This window comes from Sebastes fasciatus, chromosome 20 (genome assembly GCF_043250625.1).
Source record: "Sebastes fasciatus isolate fSebFas1 chromosome 20, fSebFas1.pri, whole genome shotgun sequence".
Lineage (NCBI taxonomy): Eukaryota > Metazoa > Chordata > Actinopteri > Perciformes > Sebastidae > Sebastes > Sebastes fasciatus.
Window position 1 is genome coordinate 4,361,074 of NC_133814.1, and position 20,494 is coordinate 4,381,567.

Below are 20,494 nucleotides of genomic sequence, written 5' to 3' on the forward strand. Positions count from 1 at the left end.
TGTGTGTGTGTGTGTGTGTGTTTCACCAATCAGCAAGACAGTGACGGTCGTCCCTGGAAACTCCCACCCGAATGTTCATGTACTTTCAGAAAGTACATTATTAATGTCATTATTCCAGTAGCTGGGCTCATAAAAACTCCAGTCCCGGGACCAAAACTAATTTGGTAGGACTGCAGAACTGTTCAAAGCAAGTTATTAAATCCCCTTCATAAGAAATGTAGTGGTTTGGATGAGTGTACTAAAACCATCCTGGAACACGATGAACTGCTTAATGTGACCTAATAAAAGGCAGCCTCTTAAAAGAGCTGCATACATGTTGTACCACACTTTAATCACTTGGTCAGACTGCTGGGTCGGTTCATCCTGCACCGTGCATCTTCAGCTCAGACTTTTATGGTCACAATGTCCGCAGAGTCCGCGGTCATACCAACCATCTCTTACTGTATTACAAGTGCACCCACTAAAAGGGCAGCATGCACCTCACACTGCTATTGGCTACTGTCTTCTCTCACAGAGTCTCGGGGAAGATCAGGGAAGGGAAGGGAGTGGAGGAGGAAAATGAGACTGAAAAGATTAGACAGCACCAGATACTTTTGAATCAAAACCATTCATACCAGCAGCGATGCAAATTTGCAACATTTGCAACACTTGTTCAATGAAAGGTTTGAATAGATTCACGCAGAGAACCAACCACATGGATCCTGTTGACCCAGAGCAGCATCTGGCAGTCTGTCTGAGGTAAACTGCTGTATAGACTAAACTACTGTAAGCTATTTTACCTTCCTTTTAGCAACATGCTCTGCGTGAATTTGAGTTCCCTCTGGTAAACAGTTATGCAGTAATTGTGGAAAGTATTGTGCAAGGTAACAACAGAAGGAGTGCATCTGGTCTGCGCTGCCTTTGTCAAGGTTGAAAGGAGTAATCAAAGTCTGCCATCTTGGTTCGGACTACAGAGCCTCCGTGTTGTTGTACAATATAGGGTGCATCCCAAGTCTCAAAGCTCTTATTTCTGCTCGTGGGAGTGAGGATCTAGGAGGGATCTCTGAGGAGCCATGTGCGAGGATTCACAGAAGTCTTTTACCGACCGACACGCCCCCTTATTGGATATCAGTTACTGATTGGACGCTGCAGCAGACCGGACTGATCACTGGAGTTTCATACCGGAGTGAAGACAGATAACAGATTAAAAGTTTTATATTTTACTAGTCTTCCAATTCACCATCTAGTTCAAATCTGTGTTAATTGTAGGTCTGAACAACAAAAGGCAGCGTCTTAATTAGTAATAGTACAATTCAGTCACATCAAAAGTCTATACAGCTGATCCAGCTGTGATCAGCTGTCGCTTCACTCGATGCTTTAGAGAGAAAGGACGTTTCATTTCTCTAAAGACATTATTTCCTTGTTTCCTCTCTCCTTGCGTTGTTTCCTTGACGCAAGTGAGGGAAATGTGGATGCAATTAAGAGACTTTGGATGTTGGGACATTCTGTGTTAAAGTACTCATGATAAAAACAACAGTTGGAAAAAAATATATACCGACCTGTGAATTAAAAAAAATGCCCCCAGTGTGTAAAGACCATTAGACATAAACAGAAAATAGTGCACAAGTTAAAATATGGGAATCAAATAAAATATTTATAAAATATTAAATTAAATTAAATAAAAAAAAAAAAGTTGAACTGACTAGCAACATTTTGGATGTAGACCAAAACAGAGCTCAAAGAGAGTGGAATTTGGACTTAACATTTGCCATGAAGCCAGAAGAAACTATGAAAAAAAAAAAACAGCTTGAGTCAACGTGATCCTTTTATTCAAGTTGAAACATTTCAGTATATTTTTGAGCACTGACACGCTACACCTACAGCACTAATCAGGAGCACGGTACCGGCACGGCACATGCAGCACACAGTGTGCCTTGAAACAAGGCGACAGAGTGACCTGCAACAAATGATGGTGAGAAGCGTGCTTCACCGCTACCTTTCATCCATATGTCATCGCCATAAATGTAAACACGTTCCTTGGACGAAGCGTGCAGGGACAAATGTACAAGTTATATATATCAGCGGCTGTCTGAGCCATGTGACAGAAATAATATGATTTAGGCACAAAAACGTGAATCACATACTGTTTCTTTCTTCACCCTTTTAGAGATGGTAGTCCAATAAAACCAAATGAAACACCATCCTTTGTGAGAATACGGCGTTATAACTCAAAACAGATAAGATGAAAAGATCTTTTTTCACCTGCCTCTCTAGTGTAAGTAAGTTCCATCAGTCCTAATGCTGTTTGCCTCAATAACAGCCACTTACAGATTATCTTCCAGCAAAATGAAGAAAAAGGGTGATTTGGGATCATGTGCAGGGCGGAGAGCATCTCCGCGACATTTACTGTAATGCAAATAATTGGCTTCTCTTTTGTGAGGGAAAAAGCTACTGTATGATGGACGTGTGTGCTGCCGCGCTGCGCAGGTGTGATGAGTCAATGGTGAAATGAGCCACAATTACAGGTTATTGAAATGGCAATGTTAATGTGAAACGCATGGACCTGCAGTGAAACTCATTTCAAAAGCAGCGAGTAAATTATGGCAATTTTAGCCAAATGATCCCAAAGCCTATAGCAATTTGATCAAATCTGGACGACAAGAGATCATTATAACGTGTAGTTAAACATCATAACCAGGTAAAAGAAGACTGATGGAACACATGGAATTATTCAGCTGCAGTATATCGCTTTTGAATTTGTATTTTGTTATTTTATTCGCTTTTTTTCTTTGTCGCATTTGTGCATGAAAAGACCTGTTATGCTTTTGTGCTTTTCCCCTTTCCTTTAGTGTTATTTTTTTTTTTTTTTGTGCATGTTAATGGTCCCATATTGTAAAAAGTGAGATTTTCATGTCTTTTATATTATAAAGCAGGTATAAGTGCTATTTAAATACTGTTAAACTATCAAAACACTCAATATACAGAGAAATATACACAGCCTGTATTCAGAAATTGTGCGTTTGAAACAAGCTGTTAGGATTTCTGTCCATTTGTGATGTCACAAATGTACAATATTTAGACCATTACACGGTTTTAAACATAAACATTCTAAATGTGTCCCAGTTTATTTCCTGTTGCAAAGTATGTAAATAACATCAGCTGACAGGAAGTAAACATGGACCCACACTCCTGCATAGCAACGCAATTCTGTCGCAATTCCGTTGAAATGCACTAAAACAGAGCGTTTAAGACAGAGGGTAAATACAGGTATATTCAGGCAGACTGTATGAGGAAAATAAAGTTTTTTTTGAGCATTACAGCATGTAAACATGTTCTAGTAGAAACACAAAATACAAGTATGATCCTGAAAATTAGCACGATATGGGACCTTTAAAGGTCTGCAAAGTTACAAAGCCCAAAATCCAAGTCAAACTGCTTCTGAACTGCCTGAAACGCCTCGCTTGAAGTCCCGCTTTGTCTTCCGTAACGTGGTGATGTCACCAAGTAACACATTTGCATAATACCTGCCTAGCTTGGCATGCGTTCAAACGAAGTTAGTTAGAGCGGAGCTAGAGTGGAGTCTGAAGAGTTTGGTTTGGTTGACCAATCACAACAGAGTGGGGCAGGAGCTGAAACAGAGCGTTTCAGACAGACAGAGGGTGAAAAGAGGTGCTGCAGCACAGCCGGTATGACAAAAGTAAAGTGTTTTTTTGAACATCAAAGCATGTAAACATGGTCTAGTGCACTGGTTCCCAACCTCGGGGTTACGACCCCCACTAAAGGTCACCAAAGCTTCACGGAGGGGGTCGCGAGGCCTTCTTGATTTTAAGGGGTGTAAGACAACAGATCAGCATTTCATTCATTTCTGTGACCAAAACTAGATGAACTGTTGTTATTAAAGTTTGGATTATTATTTAGGATATAAACAGCATAAGGGCACGGTGACGACCTGAACACAAGTTATATTCACAGAGCCTTCCCAATCTGCTAAACAGCCTCATCCTACCCAGTTAAAACAACCAAAGAGCTAATGGAACAACGGCCAAGCATTAGGAAATAACAAAATTTGTCAAAAAAGACGTCTATTAAGTATGTTTTATTGTTTAAAAAAAAAATTTTAAGAAAAATTTATAATAAAGAGAATTGTATTAAAGATTCTTAAACACATGAAAACTCATCTCTGCTCAAAATTCATCCTTTATACAAACCTCCTGTAATTATTGCGTTCACTATTTTGGTTAATTGTACAATTTATCAGTACAGTTCTGTACTGTCATTGTTATGCATTGAACATAATATGAAATATGCATAAAATATGTCACTTAATCAGGGCTCGTCAGTTTACTCAATCATAGAAATGGGGTCCCCTAAGGAAAAAAGGTTGGGAGCCACTGTTCTCGTAGAAACCCAAAATACAAGTATCAACCTAAAAATGAGCATAACAGGTACTCTTTAAACATTCATAATTATGCGCAACAACTACATTATAATTAATGGTGCTCTTTGACCGTGTATGAAAGCAAAGTGCCACATAAAGAACGTGGGTGAGGAATACCGGTAGAGAGGATTTTTTTTTTTTTTCTACTTCAAGTTAATTGCAGTATTGTGTCAAGCTCAAAAACATAGCTGAAGTGTTGGCATGATTCACTCAGTAAACCCCCATAGCTGAGGAAGATGCAACTTGGAGTGTGTGAGTCAAGTCTGCATAGCACTTATCTCAAGCCTATCCAATTGATAATAAAAGAGAACATTTTCTTTCTCTGCGTCTTTGTGTAAAAGGGATCCTTCAGGGCTGACTTCTTTTTCAGTGAGTTGCAATCAACATGCAACATTATTTATGGCCTGATACTGGGATGCAAAATGATGTAATGAGTAGTCTATTAGATATGAACTGTAATCAGTCTTGATTGCCCTAATCGTGATCCTGACTAATTAAGATAAGATATGTGATATGTAACCATCTCGTGTGTGAAATATTACCCTCTGTGATAGACAGAAGGGCTCGTTTTATCAGGCTCAGGGACGCTGTCGGGACAGTTTGCCTTGATTTGACGAAGATTGATCGACAGTCAATGACGGCGTATCTGTGGACAGATACACAATTTTCAAAGCTATAGCTTGTAACACTCATGTTCCCAGTTTTGTCTGGAGTACTGTCTGGGGGGTAAGAAATGTACAATGTCATTTTTGTTGTGTTTTTTGGGGCCTATCAAAGTTAATGCGAAAATAACACATTTACGCAAATAAGTTTTAATGCCACTAATTTCTTTAATGCATTAACGCAACTTGCGATTTTTAGGTTGTAGTGGGCTCAGTTTTAAAGCTAGATGATACTGGTATCATATGAAACTAGAACAATTTAAGGAATCCATTGGTACCAACCATGTCATACTAGCTTGTTGATAAAAGAGGGTAAATAACGCTCCAAACTTACGTTAAATATTGGCGAGGAAAAACTTGCATGGCCATTTTCAAAGGGGTCCCTTGACCTCTGACCTCAGGAAATGTGAATGAAAATGGGTTCTATGGGTACCCACGAGTCTCCCCTTAACAGACATGCCCACTTTATGATAATCACATGCAGTTTTGGGCAAGTCATAGTCAAGTCAGCACACTGACACACTGACAGCTGTTGTTGCCTGTTGGGCTGCAGTTTGCATATTTTTTATGCTAAATGCAGTACCTGTGAAGCATTTGCAGAAATCAGCATATTTGGCAACTCCCCTGTTAATAAGAGTATTAAATACTTGACAAATCTCCCTTTAAGGTACATTTCAACAGATAAAAAATGTGCGATTAATCACGATTAACTATGGACAAGCATGCGATTAATCGCGATTAAATATTTGTATCAATTGACAGCCATAGATTAAGTAGTAACTCAAGTGGAACTTCAAACTTTCCTCTTCAACCTTCCCCTATCCATTAGGTGCCCCAAGCAACCAGTGGGAGTTAGTAATGCAGCAGCAAAAAGGACAAGATCCCTCACCGGCTTCCCACCAATAACTCAATTGTGTGCACCTGACTAAGCCAAAAGCACCACTGCTCCTTTTTTTTAGTTAAGAAGTGAGTTATGAACACAAACAGTGACTATGTTAACATGCACAATAATATTATTCCACTACTATTCCAAATATGAAAATGTTCCAATGTGATATGGGTCATGTAAACAGCATATTGTGTTTGGTTATTCTGAATTAGGCCTCATTTCGAAAGGAGCATTTTCCAATTAAGACATGTGGGATATGCTGATGTTATTCAGGTTATAGGAGCATTTGGAATATGCGTTTTTTATGGCAGTTTGCGACACACAGCCTCTTGCCTGCTTTGGGCCAACTCTGTGCGTTGTACATAAACCATATAGCTGACAGTTTGCAGAGACACGTGTCCAAAAGAAAAGCCCACATTTCTGGTCAGAAGGAGAAACACACCTACTTTAAAACATTATGAAAGACTTGGATATCAACAGGTTTTTTGGATATATAGCATATATATAATCATAATAATAAGATATAACCTTTTCAAGAAGGTGGTTGAAAGAATGAAAGAGGAGGCCGTGTTCGCACGGTCCAACAAGTCCTCCACCGGTTACCTTAATCGGAGTATGCACGGCTGCATGTAAACAGGAATATTCGTGGAATATTCATTCTCATTAGCCATGTAAACAGCTTCATAGGAATATTGTCTTTTTTAGAATAAGGGCAAAAACCAAAATATTTTATGCATGTAAACGTGATTCAGTGATTCACTCGCTGATCAGCTTGTTATGCTTGGTGCCAGCTGATTACTCACAGCCATGAACAGCAGGAGTTTTGCTATTGTTTGTGGCTTCCAAAAAAATAACTTGAATTGAATTACAAAGCACCAGACTTTGGTAGAAAAGAGTGAAGACACACTAAGCTGCCTATATACTTCAAACCAATACAATTACGCTACAGAGAATTTGCTTAGATCCAACAAATATCCAATCAGGAGAACGGTTTCTGGAAAACTTAGACTTTTCAGCCAATCAAACAGCAAACGGTCATGATTTCCACGTCTTGATTTCCCAATTTTGTTGCGCCAGACCTCAGTGAGCTTAACCAGACAAAGTTTTTTTTCTACACAGATTAAGAATACAAGAGTTAATACATGACATATTTAGTGGCTACAATATCTACAGTATCTCTTACCACATTCCAGAAGAGAGGGTTGAAAACGATGGCGATCACAGCGATACAAAAGCTGGAGTCGTGAAAGTTGACGTGTTTTAGAAGTCCTTCCATCAGCGTCAAGTCCATCTGAAAGAAACAGCCATGTGAAAAATACACGCAAACATGTAAAAAACATAAATCAAGGCTTGACACAGTGTGTTGCCAGGTTGCCATTGGCAACCATTTTGAGAAATTGGCAACCAATTATTGGCCTTGGTTGCCATCAGTGGCAAAATGTGCACCCCAAAATAGATTTTTTTTTAAAATATTTGTTCCATTAGTGATATTTCAATATTGCTGTCACAGTCAGAACCACAACCAGACAACACTCTACGAGACAACGCTGCATGTGCGTCAGTGCGTTTACTCGCGGATCATGGTGTATTGAATAAGACTTGAAACTAGCGATTGAGACCATAAACTCATGTTTACAATGTTTACTGAGGTAATAAATCAAGTGAGAAGTAGGCTCATTTTCAGCAGATACATCTGCATTTTCTTGACATGTAAGCAGCTATTTATTAAATTATTTGAAGTTATTTTACACCTTGAAAAGACACACACCGTCTGTTAGTTTTGGTCTAAAATAACTTTTGCTCTAATTTGACCTTTGTGTTCTCGTCTTAATGTCTGTCTTCACCTATTACTGCGTAATAAAACTATTCTTGTACTGCTGTATCAAATCACAGCAGCAGGCTTTCGTACAATATTTTCATTGTGAATGAAGAGGGAAAACGGACGACGGGCGACCCCGGGCTTTCCTGAAAATTAAGCATGGCACATTGGCGTAAAAATTTATTCTAATGACTGATATGAGGTGTGGCAGCATAGATTGGTATTCCTTCTCTGACGCACATTGGAGTGCTGTTGTGTATGGTTTTCCATCTTATGCTTGCTGACGCCAGAGATGAAGAGCCACAAGGGGCCACAAGGGCAATACAGCCATAGTTCATCGCAGTTTGACAGGCCCTATGTCCACTTGAATAATAAGTTAAGATTTCCTCGTGCTAATGTGTTATCATCAGAATGAACAAACAAAAAGAGTTGATAGCAGAATTTATTACGTGGCTTTGTTGAATACTCGATACTGATTGGTCAATCACGGCGTTCTACGGTCTGTTATTTCTTTATCGCAGACCGTTGCTATGTATAACAGACCGTTGCTAAGGGCGCAGTTCTGATGTCGCACTCTGGCGGATTGTTTTTTATGTCAAATTATTGATTCCTTAAAGGTCCCATATTATGCTCATTTTCAGGTTCATACTTGTATTTTGTGTTTCTACTAGAACATGTTTACATGCTGTAATGTTAAAAAAAAACTTTATTTTCCTCATACTGTCTGCCTGAATATACCTGTATTTACCCTCTGTCTGGAACGCTCCGTTTTAGTGCATTTCAACGGAATTAAAACGGAACTGCGTTGCTAGGCAACAGTTTGGGTTCATGTTTACTTCCTGTCAGCTGATGTAATTCACACACACCGCAAAAGGAAATAAACTGGGACACATTTAGAACGTTTACGTATAAAACCGTGTAAAGATCTATATATTGTATATTTGTGACATCACAAATGGACAGAGATCCTAACGGCTTGTTTCAAACGCACAATTTCCGAATACGGTCTATATATATTTCTCCGTATATTGAGCGTTTTGATATTTTAACAGTATTAACAGTAAAGCACTTAAACCTGTTTTATGATATAAAACACATGAAAATCTCACTTTTTACAATATGGAACCTTTAAGTAAGTAGCCGTGTAATAAGCGACATAATGTACAGCTAGCAGGTCATTGTTGTGAAAAAAAACCTTCAGGGCAATGCAAGACCCTGACGCGAATGACTGTCTCGCTGTACATTATCCCTTACATGATATAATGCCTAAAGCCCGGTTAGCAGCCCTCATAGAGTGTGATGTCCATCACACTCTACTGGACAAAAGCGTTGAAAACAACAACATAAAAAATGTTCCTGTTCTTAGAGGTTTTGTCTCGAGGGTAGTGCTGAGGGCCTGTCTTGTTTGTGTGAAATTGTGTATGCCAATTACAAGCCCATCACAAGCTGCTTCTGTTGTTCACTGTGGAGGGATACTGATCTCAGATCTTGTTTTCTTTCTAATCAGTTTCCAGTGATACAGGCTGACAGAGGCAGCAGGTCAGGGTTAACCAGTTGAGTAACTAATGACTGCTCTGACCTTAAGTAGCTTGCAAGTGATTGATTGAAACAGGGACTTTTCATGGTAAACTGCTGCAGGCCGGGTTTGTTATTGTCAACAACATGACATCACCTGACTGGAAATAAATGAGAATAAATAAAAAACAATATGCACAGAATGGTTTGAAAAATAGATAGGGCATATGGTATTTTTTCTGCCCGACGACCTATCCTAGCCTTAACCATTCGAAGTCTACAGGCTTGTTCGAGATGAACTGCGCCTCGCCTGGAAAGTAGATGAGATCAGGCAGCAGCAGCACGGCAGTCAAGTTTCCAGCCGTTTTCAGCAGCCTTCAAAGAATTTACAGAAAGTCACAGTAAAAGTGACATCCTGTTAGATCCGATCTCTAGGCTACATGTAGTTTGCAGACCAGGTTTGGCTTTATTTACATTTGTTTGTAAATAGATGTAGAAATGTGCGTGTATCTGGCATTGGATTACATTTTTAGGTTTGCCTGGTAAAGCACTTTGTAATGAGCACTCGTTTTGATCGTTTTGTATAATTAACCTTCATTATTATTATAATCAACCACACCAGATATATTTGTTAACAGATCTTTCATTGCACAACATGAGACTAATATCCTACAATCTAGCGTTAAACATTACAATTACACAGAAAGTTGTGACCTTCTTCAACACGTGGTGTTTGATGTCAAAACTAAGAGCCAATCAGCTCTTTGATCAGGCGACAGCCAGGCACTTCCCATCATGCCTTGGGTCTTGCAGTCGGTGGAGAGCAACTGCAGTGCCTGGCTCTAAAAACTGTGGCCGCCTCGATCTTGTGAGCTTATTGTTGCCCACGTGTACATGAATGACGTCAGAGCAAGTCAGACACAAATCTAACCTGTATGCATTGTGCGCCGATCACCGGTGATCGATTCTGCGCAGGCCTGGCTCATCTCGAACTGGCCTAATGTCTTACCTTAAATATTCAAGGTCAATACCTAACCTTAACCATCTCACGAGAGTTTCGCAATTTGCGTGTTACCTTCTTGCCACAAAACCAAACCAATGGCAGGCTACTTAAAGGTCCCATATTATAAAAAAGTGAGCTTTTCATGTTTTTTTATTATAAAGCAGACTCAAGTCCTATATAAATGCTGTGAAAGTATCGAAACACTCAATCCACCGGGAAATACACACAATCCGTATTCAGAAACTCTGCATTTGAAACAAGCAGTCAGGATTTCTGCCCATTCGTGATGTCACGAATATGCGATATTTAGACCCTTAACACAATTTTAAACAAAACATTCTAAATGTGTGCCAGTTTAGTCCTGGTTGCAGTGTATGTGAATGTCATCAGCTGACAGGAAGTACACATGCACCCAAGCTGTTGCCTAGCAACGCAATTCTGTTGCAATTCCGTCAAAATGCACTAAAACGGAGCGTTTAAGACAGAGGCTAAATTCAGGCATATTCAGGCCGACAGTATGAGGAAAATAAAGGTTTTTTTGAACATTACAGCATGTAAACATGTTCTAGTAGAAACACAAAATACAAGTATGAACCTGAAAATGAGCATGATATGGGACCTTATATAATAATTATTATATAAAACTTATATAATACCTTAAATAAGAGTTTAAAAATAGTATTTATGTTGTAAAAATACATTCTATTATTTAATTAGTTGCAAGTTACTTTTATATTGTGATTTGTTTGAAGTTGCATTGTGTTGCTTGGAGTCAACATTTGTTTACTGTGGGTTTGCAGAAAATCATGCTTTTATTTTGAAAAAAAGGCGACTGTCCCTCCTGTTTTCCGGCTGTCACTAGCTCAGCAAAGTGGCAGACTGGTTCAGTCGGTTAAACTGGGACCTTCGCTGCTCGTCTGTGTGCTTACACCGATTCATATGAGAGTTAGAGAAGTGGATCGGCTTCGTACTTGATCGTTTGAGTTTTACCTTTGAATAGTCGATGTTGTTGAGTCCTCCGCAGCAGTCCAGCGGCACAGAGTGCTTGTTGTTTCCAGCCGGATTATCGTCCTGACCGGCGGCTGAGTCGCTCATCCACACTGAGTGGACTCTGGCAGATCACCAGCCCTCATCTATGTGCGTGAAAGATAACAATTATTGCACAATATTGAGTGCAAAGTTCTTATCTTTCAGTCAAAGAAGGGTGCAGAGGCTGGAGGAGAACTACACAAGTCCTGATATCCTCTAACCCTGCGCAATGCGTTCTGGGAAATGTAGTTCATACTTCGCTTGTAGTGTATAGAAACTTTTGACTGGTATTTCTCACCCACAGCAGCCCATATTCTGAAATGAATTAAAAGCTTCAACTTTTGGACCTGCTGCTCCACATGATAATAATCTGTGGGATTTGTTTTGTTCCTGCATTTTCTTCCTCCTTTGTAGTAAATGAACAGTCTGTTGCTCTACATTGACATCTGCTGGCTGACAATATTAAGGCTTTTCAGATGGCATGTGTGGGGGAGAAAACTCCCAGCATTATATTTATGAGACATCTTATCAATCATCACATTTATTGGCATAAAAACAAAACTAGAGACTCAATCTGTTATGTAGTGTAAATAAATGTAAATCAAATCAAAGGGCAGCATTAACACCAATTCCCTAGAGGATTGACAGGTCGTTTAATACAGGGATATAACACTAGACATGAACTCTGAATTAGTTGTTGTTTTTAAATGCTTTAAAAGGGTCAGTTTACATCTGTAATGTTAATAATGCATATGTATATATATATATATATTTGTATATATACATACACATATATACACATACAGGTATATATATATATATATATATATATATATATATATAAATACATAAACATGAAAAACAGACATAAAATAAATTCATGTTAAAATATTTCCTCTCCCTGCCTTTTCATCTATTCTAGTTTATCTTCTCTTTTCCCTAATTTTTCCTTCTCTTCTCCTCCCTCTCTTCTCTTCTTTACACATTTCTTCTCTTCTTTTCCCTCCTCTTCTCTTCTTGTCCCTCTTTTTCTCATTTTCTCTTCTCTTCCCATTTTCTCTTCACTCCTTTCCTCTTTTTCATTGTCTTTCAATTCTCCTCTTCTTTTTCCTTCTTTCCTCCTTTTCTCTTCTATTTTTCTTCTCTTCTCACATTAATGTATTCCTTTTCCTTGCTCATTTCTCATTCTCTTGAGTGTCTCAATTGTTCAAAATATGTCCTTCCTCCATCATCACCATTATTCCCTGCTCTCTGTTTCCCTCTCCTTGTTCATCCTCTGTTCTCCTCCCGTTGTTTACATGTCCTCTTCATTCCTATTTCTGCTCAAGTCCTTCTCTCCTCTTCTATTTTGACACCTTAATCCTTTCTTCTCCCCTTCATCTTGCCACCAATTTTCCTCTCCTCTGATCTTTTCTTCACTTTCTCTCTTTATCTCCTATATTATTATTTCCCTTCTACTCTTTCACCATCTTGTTTTTGTGTTTCTCCCTTCGGTCCATTTTTTTCTTTTCCACTCCTCTTCTCTCCTCCACTCCTCTCTCCTTTCCTCCTCCGACCCCCCTGCTGTTTGTTTGTAGTCGATCTGTTAAGTAGAAGATGCCCCATGTGGTGGGGGACATAGAGGAGGCGCGTGAAGCCGATGTCTGTTCATCAGCCCGCGAGCTGTCAGAGGCGAGAACGCTATCATGTAAAGCGAGCATGACATCCAGCCAGCAGGAGAAGATTACGGCTGTAATTGAGACTCTCTCCTCCACACTCCCCTTCCTCGATGCTCCTTCATCTTCTCACTTTATCCTGCTGCTTCAGCTCCTGCCACCCCAGATGCAAACAACATAAGGAATATAAACCCAAACAGAATTCAATGTGAATGTGAACACAAAAAAGTCAAGTTTTATCCTTTCCGCAACCCCTCAGAGTGTGTATGTTGTTTTGTGTAGACCATAGGGGATTGTGTTGTTCACGTTGCAGACAGAGCCAGTAGCCATACTCACCGTCTCTATTATTGTGTCCAAGCCCTTTGCATTGACAGAGGCTGCTCTCTATAAGCCTCTTTTGACTCTTTTCATTCACATTTATATACTGTATGTCTCTAAAAGGACATTGGTATGAAATTGCTTTAAATGGTATTACATCAATTGTGAAGATTAAATACTAAGAGCAAACGGATGACAATATGATGGGAGGAAATGGTTGTGTAATTGTAGAGTCAGACATGGGCGCTCAGGGACATTTAAAGTATAAATATCGTATGTATACCTTTAACAATGGATAGTGTAGTATGTGAACAGGGTATAATTATCACTAGCTCTGCAGTTGCCTTCAGCTCCACAGGTGGTTCTGCTGCATTCACATGGAATCAGGCAGGCGGCAAACTGGATATCATGCTAGTGGATAATAGACGACATTGCCGTCCAAAGTATTTTTAACTTTAACTTTAACTGTTACGTAGCTCCCTCGTACCAGAGAAAGTTGTTTGAGTTTGCATTAGAATATTAAGAGAAAGCTGCAATTTATAGCCGCATGCATTGCTAGAATATACGTAAAATAGTAGGCACAAAATAATTGTATTTAATATATTTTATTTCTTCACCATAGCAAGATATTGTCATGCATGTTTCCTTTTTCGTTTGTTGTGTTTATGTAAGTTTTTACTTAGTTTACGTACTTATTTTAAGCCCAACCATGATGTTTTTATTGATCCTGAGGGAAATTCAAGAGAAAGTTCGGGGAAATACACATCATTGCTTTCTTTTCAGGAGAAGATTTATACTGCTTTCATGTCTGTATGGCAAATATGTAGCCTGAGTAATACACTCTAATTCATATATATCCCACAAAATCAATTTACGTGTAGTCCATGTAATCGTGAAAAGAGCGACAAAAACTCCATGCAGGGAGGAGGTTTCGGTGGATGGGTGGGTCAAAATACACCGGACTTTGACCCAGGAGACCGCTGTTTGTACCCCGTGTGAAACTAGAAGTCAACGTTGATTTATTCGTCACGTAACTTCCGTACTTAAGTTTAGCCATGACCTTTTCCTACACCTAACTAAGTTTGTTGCCTAAATCTAACCAAGTCGATTGTTTCCTAAACCTAACTAAGTAGTTTTGCAGCTTAAACCTTAACAAGTTGATCTTTTCTTAAACCTAACTAAGTAGTTTTGGTTTTGTTGCCTAAACGGAAGTTTATTTTGAAAAGACTGCGGTGGAAATTGACATGTGCGCCATGTGTTGCCGGACGGTCATAGGAAAACGCACAAAAATTGAGGAATAACTTTTCGTAAGATACTGTATCATACAAACCGCTGTATGAGGATACGTTGCACTGATTAACATGTTGTATGTTGTTTCTTTAATCCGAACAAACACCTTAGTTTTGCTGTTTTACCGGAGGTTAGGTGCTGGCATGAATGTACTTCATTTGACGTCAGTAACATCATCTCTTCCCTCAGTCTCCCTATTGGAAGAAAATAACTATCGCATTACATTTAGATGTCATGAATGGAATATGCAGGACGAGCAGAGATAGGAAAACAAGGACACATGAAAGAAAGACCAGCATGTTACATGACAGTTGACAAAGGAAGTCATTGTTGATCACGCAGCAGCAGTAACTGCTTGCATCACTCTCTGAGCTGAATTTTTGACACATTTTTTTTTATTTTTGCAAATGAATGATTTGTACATTCAGCTCTAGGGTGATAGTGATAGGTCAAGAAAAAAAGAAGAATACAAACCCATATTTTTAAAAAAGAGATCTGAATCACTCCTTTATGTGTGTATTTGTCAAGGCAGCACCAAAAGATGACTATTGCATTTGTTAGTTGCCTGCACAAAGACACACACACACACACACACATATACCGTATAATCAAATGTTTTGCAACACCTTCCCGTTACATACAGTGTGTGTTCAGTTTACAGGACACACAGACGCACCCATTTACACATACGGTTAAACATTCACACAGCCAGCTGACTGTGTTTACTTTTCCGTGGATTAGACAGGAGGACCATGTGTGTTGTTTTTTCAATCACACAATCAAACACGCACACACACACACACACACACACACACACACACAGAGGGCCATCATAGAATGTAATTGCACACACTATTGGTATATTGTTGAAATAGAAAAAGGAGGACTAAACAAAGCAGAGGGTGATAAAAGACTTGGTCTCTCATGCCAACCTTTCTCTCTGCAATAGAAACACTGTTGTCAAGGTGCTGTCGCAAGTAAACATCTGTTACTCAATCCAACTTGATTGCTGCATTCCAGGTGGAGTTTGCAAATCATGGGTTAACTATGATGTAAGAGCTGTTTAGTTGTACACTAGTGCTTCCAAACGTTTTCACATCAAGGACCCCTAAACGGACACAAATTACATCCCCATTTGATTTGAGATTTTGTATCAGGGTCCCCATCTGATAGGATTTTTGCTTTTAGATGTTTTATTACAGAAAGTGTATGCAACCCACGACCAAAATAGTACATTCTGTCATTGTGTTAAGGCTTTTGCACGTAGCCCCCCTATACCCCTAGGAGAATTATTTTGAATATTTTTCCCATTAAAAATTCACCAAAATTATGCAAAAGCAATATTTTTCCAAACTAAGTATTGTAGTACAACCATGAGGGGACCATTGATGTGTGAAGTAATTTTGATGGTACTACACTGTATAATAGTGAAGTTATGGAATATTTTTATAGCATCTCTTTTCGCCGTTGCACTTTGTAGACGGTCCCTGAATGATTGGAAGAAGTGCACTACAAAGTAACTCGAAGGAAGGAGTTACTTATCGCGAGGGAACGAGTTACTAACTTGAGGGCACGAATTTGATAAACATTTTCTACTAGGGGTCTAGGGGGACTCTGTACTTTTGCACACCAAATCCATATATATATATAATTTTTTTTTTATCCGTTATCTGATAAAAAACGTTACGCACAGAAAACTTGCGCAATGAGTCCGATGCGTCTTATTATTCTATTTGTTTCCGAAATTCCACAATACGAGACAAAACTTAATTAACTACATGTGTGCAATGGATAGCACTAGTCCCAAACAGGGCTAATGAATGACCAACATTAGCAAGAAGCTATCATTTAGCTGCCTAGAGCACAATCACTACCGTCTAATCTTTCATACATCCTCTGTTTTGCAACCATCCCCGATTCCAAGCTGTTCTGCAATCACCTATCACAAACTATCTTTCAATTCTGCATCTCTGTATTCTTTACTTTGTTCGTCGTTAAGTGTTTGGTGCAGGGAGAGAATGTTTATCAGATGCCATTCTGGATGATGACATTGGCACGGATGGTGGCCAAAGAGCAGCGGTCAAACAACCTTCTTTTGGCTTTTGATGGGTAAAACGAAATGCAGACAATCGCTATTTATTTTTAAGTGTGGGACAATCGGATTCCCCTATGGATAATCATGCGATTAATCATGATGAAATATTTGAAGCGATTGACACCCCTAATTAAAACACAAACCCACATTACACATACACAGACAGCCAGAAGGACACACACACACGTGCAAATGCACATGGTATTCAGCACACGTAAACGCTGTCTATCAAAACAGCAGCTCATTGTGAAATCATTTCCTCCAGCTTCCTGTCCTGTTTACAGTCAGACCCAGGCTGAGGCAGAGAGAAAAAACAACCAATGGAAGGCTCTATATGCTTGCTTTCCCACAATCCCTCTGTCCCTAGCCTTGAATCATCAGAGACAGATGAAAAAATAAGCCTGAAGTTATTCAAAACCACAAGCTCTCATGAACGCACGCATGTGAACGCATGTGAGAGACAGAAAGGTGAATGGTAATTGGTCACGACACTCATACGGTGCACATGCAGACACGCATTTTCACACATGTTGAGCCCTTCACAGCCGGTACTGCCAATGCTGTGCTATGCAGTATTGCAAGTGAACAGAGAACATTCCAAACACTCCGAACTTTCTTTTAATAAATAAATATTTTTCTTTTAAAAAACATCTTGACATACTGAATGATGTACTGGCATTACATGTTGGAATACTTTCAATATACTATCTATCAAATATATTAGTCATTTTAAGGATAGTTATGAGGAACGCGTATAAGAACTCATGGTACAACTGATTCATCATATGGCGCTGTCAGCTTTCAACTGTTTGCACCTAGATGCTTATCAGTCAGTGTCTGTAAAGCTACATCAATCAATATTTTCCATAGACTGTATGCCTATATAAAAAGTGGACGTAGTCACCATGACGTCACCCATTGGTTTGTGGACTGCCCGTTTTGAAGTCTCGATTTCGGCATTTTGGCTGTCCCCATCTTGGTTTTTGGCCGTCGCCATCTTGGTTCTTTGCAACCAGAAGTGTTACGAGAGGGTGGAGCTAAGTACAACTGAACGCTGAATAAGACATTTTTAGGCGACCAAAATGTTACAATTAACTTTCATGAACTGAAAACACACTGTGAAAGGGTTAAAGTTGTAAGACGAAAACACGGACAACTCCCAGACCGGACAATGCCGTGGTAGGTACCTGTCAATCAAAAGGTAGCCACGCCCTAAAACATACCCTGCTTTATGGTTTATTTGATTCTAAATGGGAATAAAAAACAAAACATTAAAATCCTCTTAAGCTTGTGTTAACCAGAGACATTATTTCAGACATCTAACCAAAAACCCATTCAAAAAACCCATTGACTACCAGACAAGGGAACTGGAAGAGCTAAAATGCTAACTAATTTCCAGGTTTTAGGAGTCATTCCTGTAGCACTCTATTTGCATCGCAGTCAGTACAGACTGCCGTACACATGACACACAAAAAGCAACGAAGGCGTTGTTATTGCATGTGAAATTACCTAGAAATTACCGTGTTATTCATGTGCCATTTGGTGAGACTGGGCTGTGAGTTCATATTAAAAGTGCTTTGGACTGCTGATCATTTCAGTTAATTTGACAGTCACAATGTGGGTGAAGAGGACAGGGAAATGAGCGAGGGATGCATTTGAGAATAGGAGGCGACAAAAAAAAGTGGCATAATCATCTGATGACCGAATCATTCATGGTCAGAGGATCCATTAGGTTCAGTGTACTCACTTAACTTCCTCATTTGTTTAGTGTGCGCGTGCGGAGGACTTTAATGAAAGCACATGCAATGTCCTCATCTGTACTCTGACTTTTCCTTCTTGTCATTCTCCAGTGTGAATTTTAGTCGATGTGTCGTACTGTCAGCAGGTTAATGAAACTCAAGAGACCCACAAAGAACAAAGATGCTGTACTTGCCAGTACTAGCAGCAGACAGGAGAATGTTCTGAGGGTGTTAGTGTAATTTTCCACTGGATATCTTTAGCCTGAACAAAAGATGAAGCTGTACTTAACTCCGGCTGTGGGAACAGACTTTCTATTTTTAAGCAATAACTGCTGTTTTTTTGGAGCCCCTTTGGGGCAGGGGATGTTACAAACACAGCATTCACCTTTTAAGTAGATATAACAACCAGCTGCTTAATTACACAACCAGCAGACATGGAGCACCATGCTATTTGGAGTCATGTCTCTGGCCACCTGATGAATGTAAGTCCAGTATTCACTCTCTTTTAGCTGTTTTTGGTCAATATCTTTATTTTAACAATGCATTAAATAACTATTTTGTAATGTGAAAGGGGTCCCTCATAGTGACAAACCCAGCTATGTTGGTTTTCCCTAGGCTTCAGTCCAATTTAGGCTATAAAATGACAGTGTGAGTCTTTGCCTCTGCCAGATGTTTGACATGAAACATGAGATTCTTTCTGCCCCCAGATCAGCTTGGCCTACAAAAAATTATGTCAGGTTTCCACTCTGCACAGAACCCAACTTTGTAGTAGAAAGGAAATTAACTCTTCCAATCATGAGCCATATTTAGCATCACAAATCAATTTTCAAGCTACCTATCAATCCATCCCTCCATTTACCCTGCTACCAATGATCCATTGCTGCATCCATTCATCAACCCATTCAATCATCCATCCATCCATCCTTCCATCTGCAACCAGTTATGAAAACTAATCTGAGCTGAGCTACATCTTATTTCTGGTCTCTTATCCCAGCGCCATTGTCAGGCTGTGGGATGGTTGTGTTTAATCATTTTATTGCAGTTATATATTTTGGGTTGTCGTGTTTTGGGGTGCATGCATTATATCTAGGGCTTTCAAAGTGAACGTGATAATAACATGTTAGTGCAACTTCGTTTTAATGCCACTAATTTCTTTAACGCTTTAAAGCAACTTGCGATTTTTAGGTTGTAGCAGGCTGAGTTTTAAAGCTATGTCATACTAGCTTGACAGGAAGGAGCTTAAATAACACTCCAAACTTGCGCTAAATTTTGGGGGCGTGGCTTTAGAGGGAGGCCTGAAGTCAGTGTTGCCGACTTGCCGACTTTCTTGCTAGATTTAGGGACTTTTGGAGCTCGGGCTGCTACATCTAGCTACTTTCATTGGAAAAGAGTTGGTAAAAGCTGGGGTTTTCGGTTGGATAATTTTTTTAATCTAGCACACTCTTGCTGGTTTCTCAAGATTACCAAGTAGATTTAATGAGTAAACCTAAGGTACCAACCATGTCATACTAGCTTGTCACGAAGGAAACTAAATAACGCTCCAAACTTACGCAAAATTGTGGCGAGGAAAAACTGCCATTTTCAAAGGAATCTCTTGACCTATGACCTCAAGATATGTGAATGTAAATGGGTTCTATGGGTACCCACGAGTCTCCCCTTTACAGACATGCCACTTTATGATAATCACATGCAGTTTGGGGCAAGTCATAGTCAAGTCAGCACACTGACACACTGACAGCTGTTGTTGCCGGTTGGGCTGCAGTTTACCATGTTATGATTTGAGCATATTTTTTATGCTAAATGCAGTACCTGTGAGGGTTTCTGGACAATATTTGTCATTGTTTTGTATTGTTGTGTTGATTTCCAGTAATAAATATATACATACATTTGCATAAAGCAAGCATTTTTGCTCACTCCCATGTTTTGTCACATTTTGAACAGATAACAAAGATTAATCACGATTAACTCTGGACAATCATGCGATTGAATGCGATTAAATATTTCAATCAATTGACAGCCCTAGCAGTTATACTGTATATTTTGGGTTGCTGTGTTTGGAGTTG

General features: G+C 39.3%; 1 protein-coding gene across 1 annotated transcript in view; it reads right to left on the minus strand.

The window, feature by feature from the left end:
• Window positions 1-11,554, minus strand: part of pemt (phosphatidylethanolamine N-methyltransferase) — a 75,553-nt gene extending 63,999 nt beyond the window's left edge. The window contains exons 1-2 of the mRNA XM_074620237.1: window positions 11,296-11,554; window positions 7,152-7,259 (exon numbers count right to left, since the gene is read on the minus strand). Coding sequence (XP_074476338.1) covers window positions 7,152-7,259; window positions 11,296-11,400 — 213 coding nt within the window. The 5' untranslated portion in view covers window positions 11,401-11,554. The remainder of the gene's footprint in view (window positions 1-7,151; window positions 7,260-11,295) is intronic.
• Window positions 11,555-20,494: the final 8,940 nt, after the last annotated feature.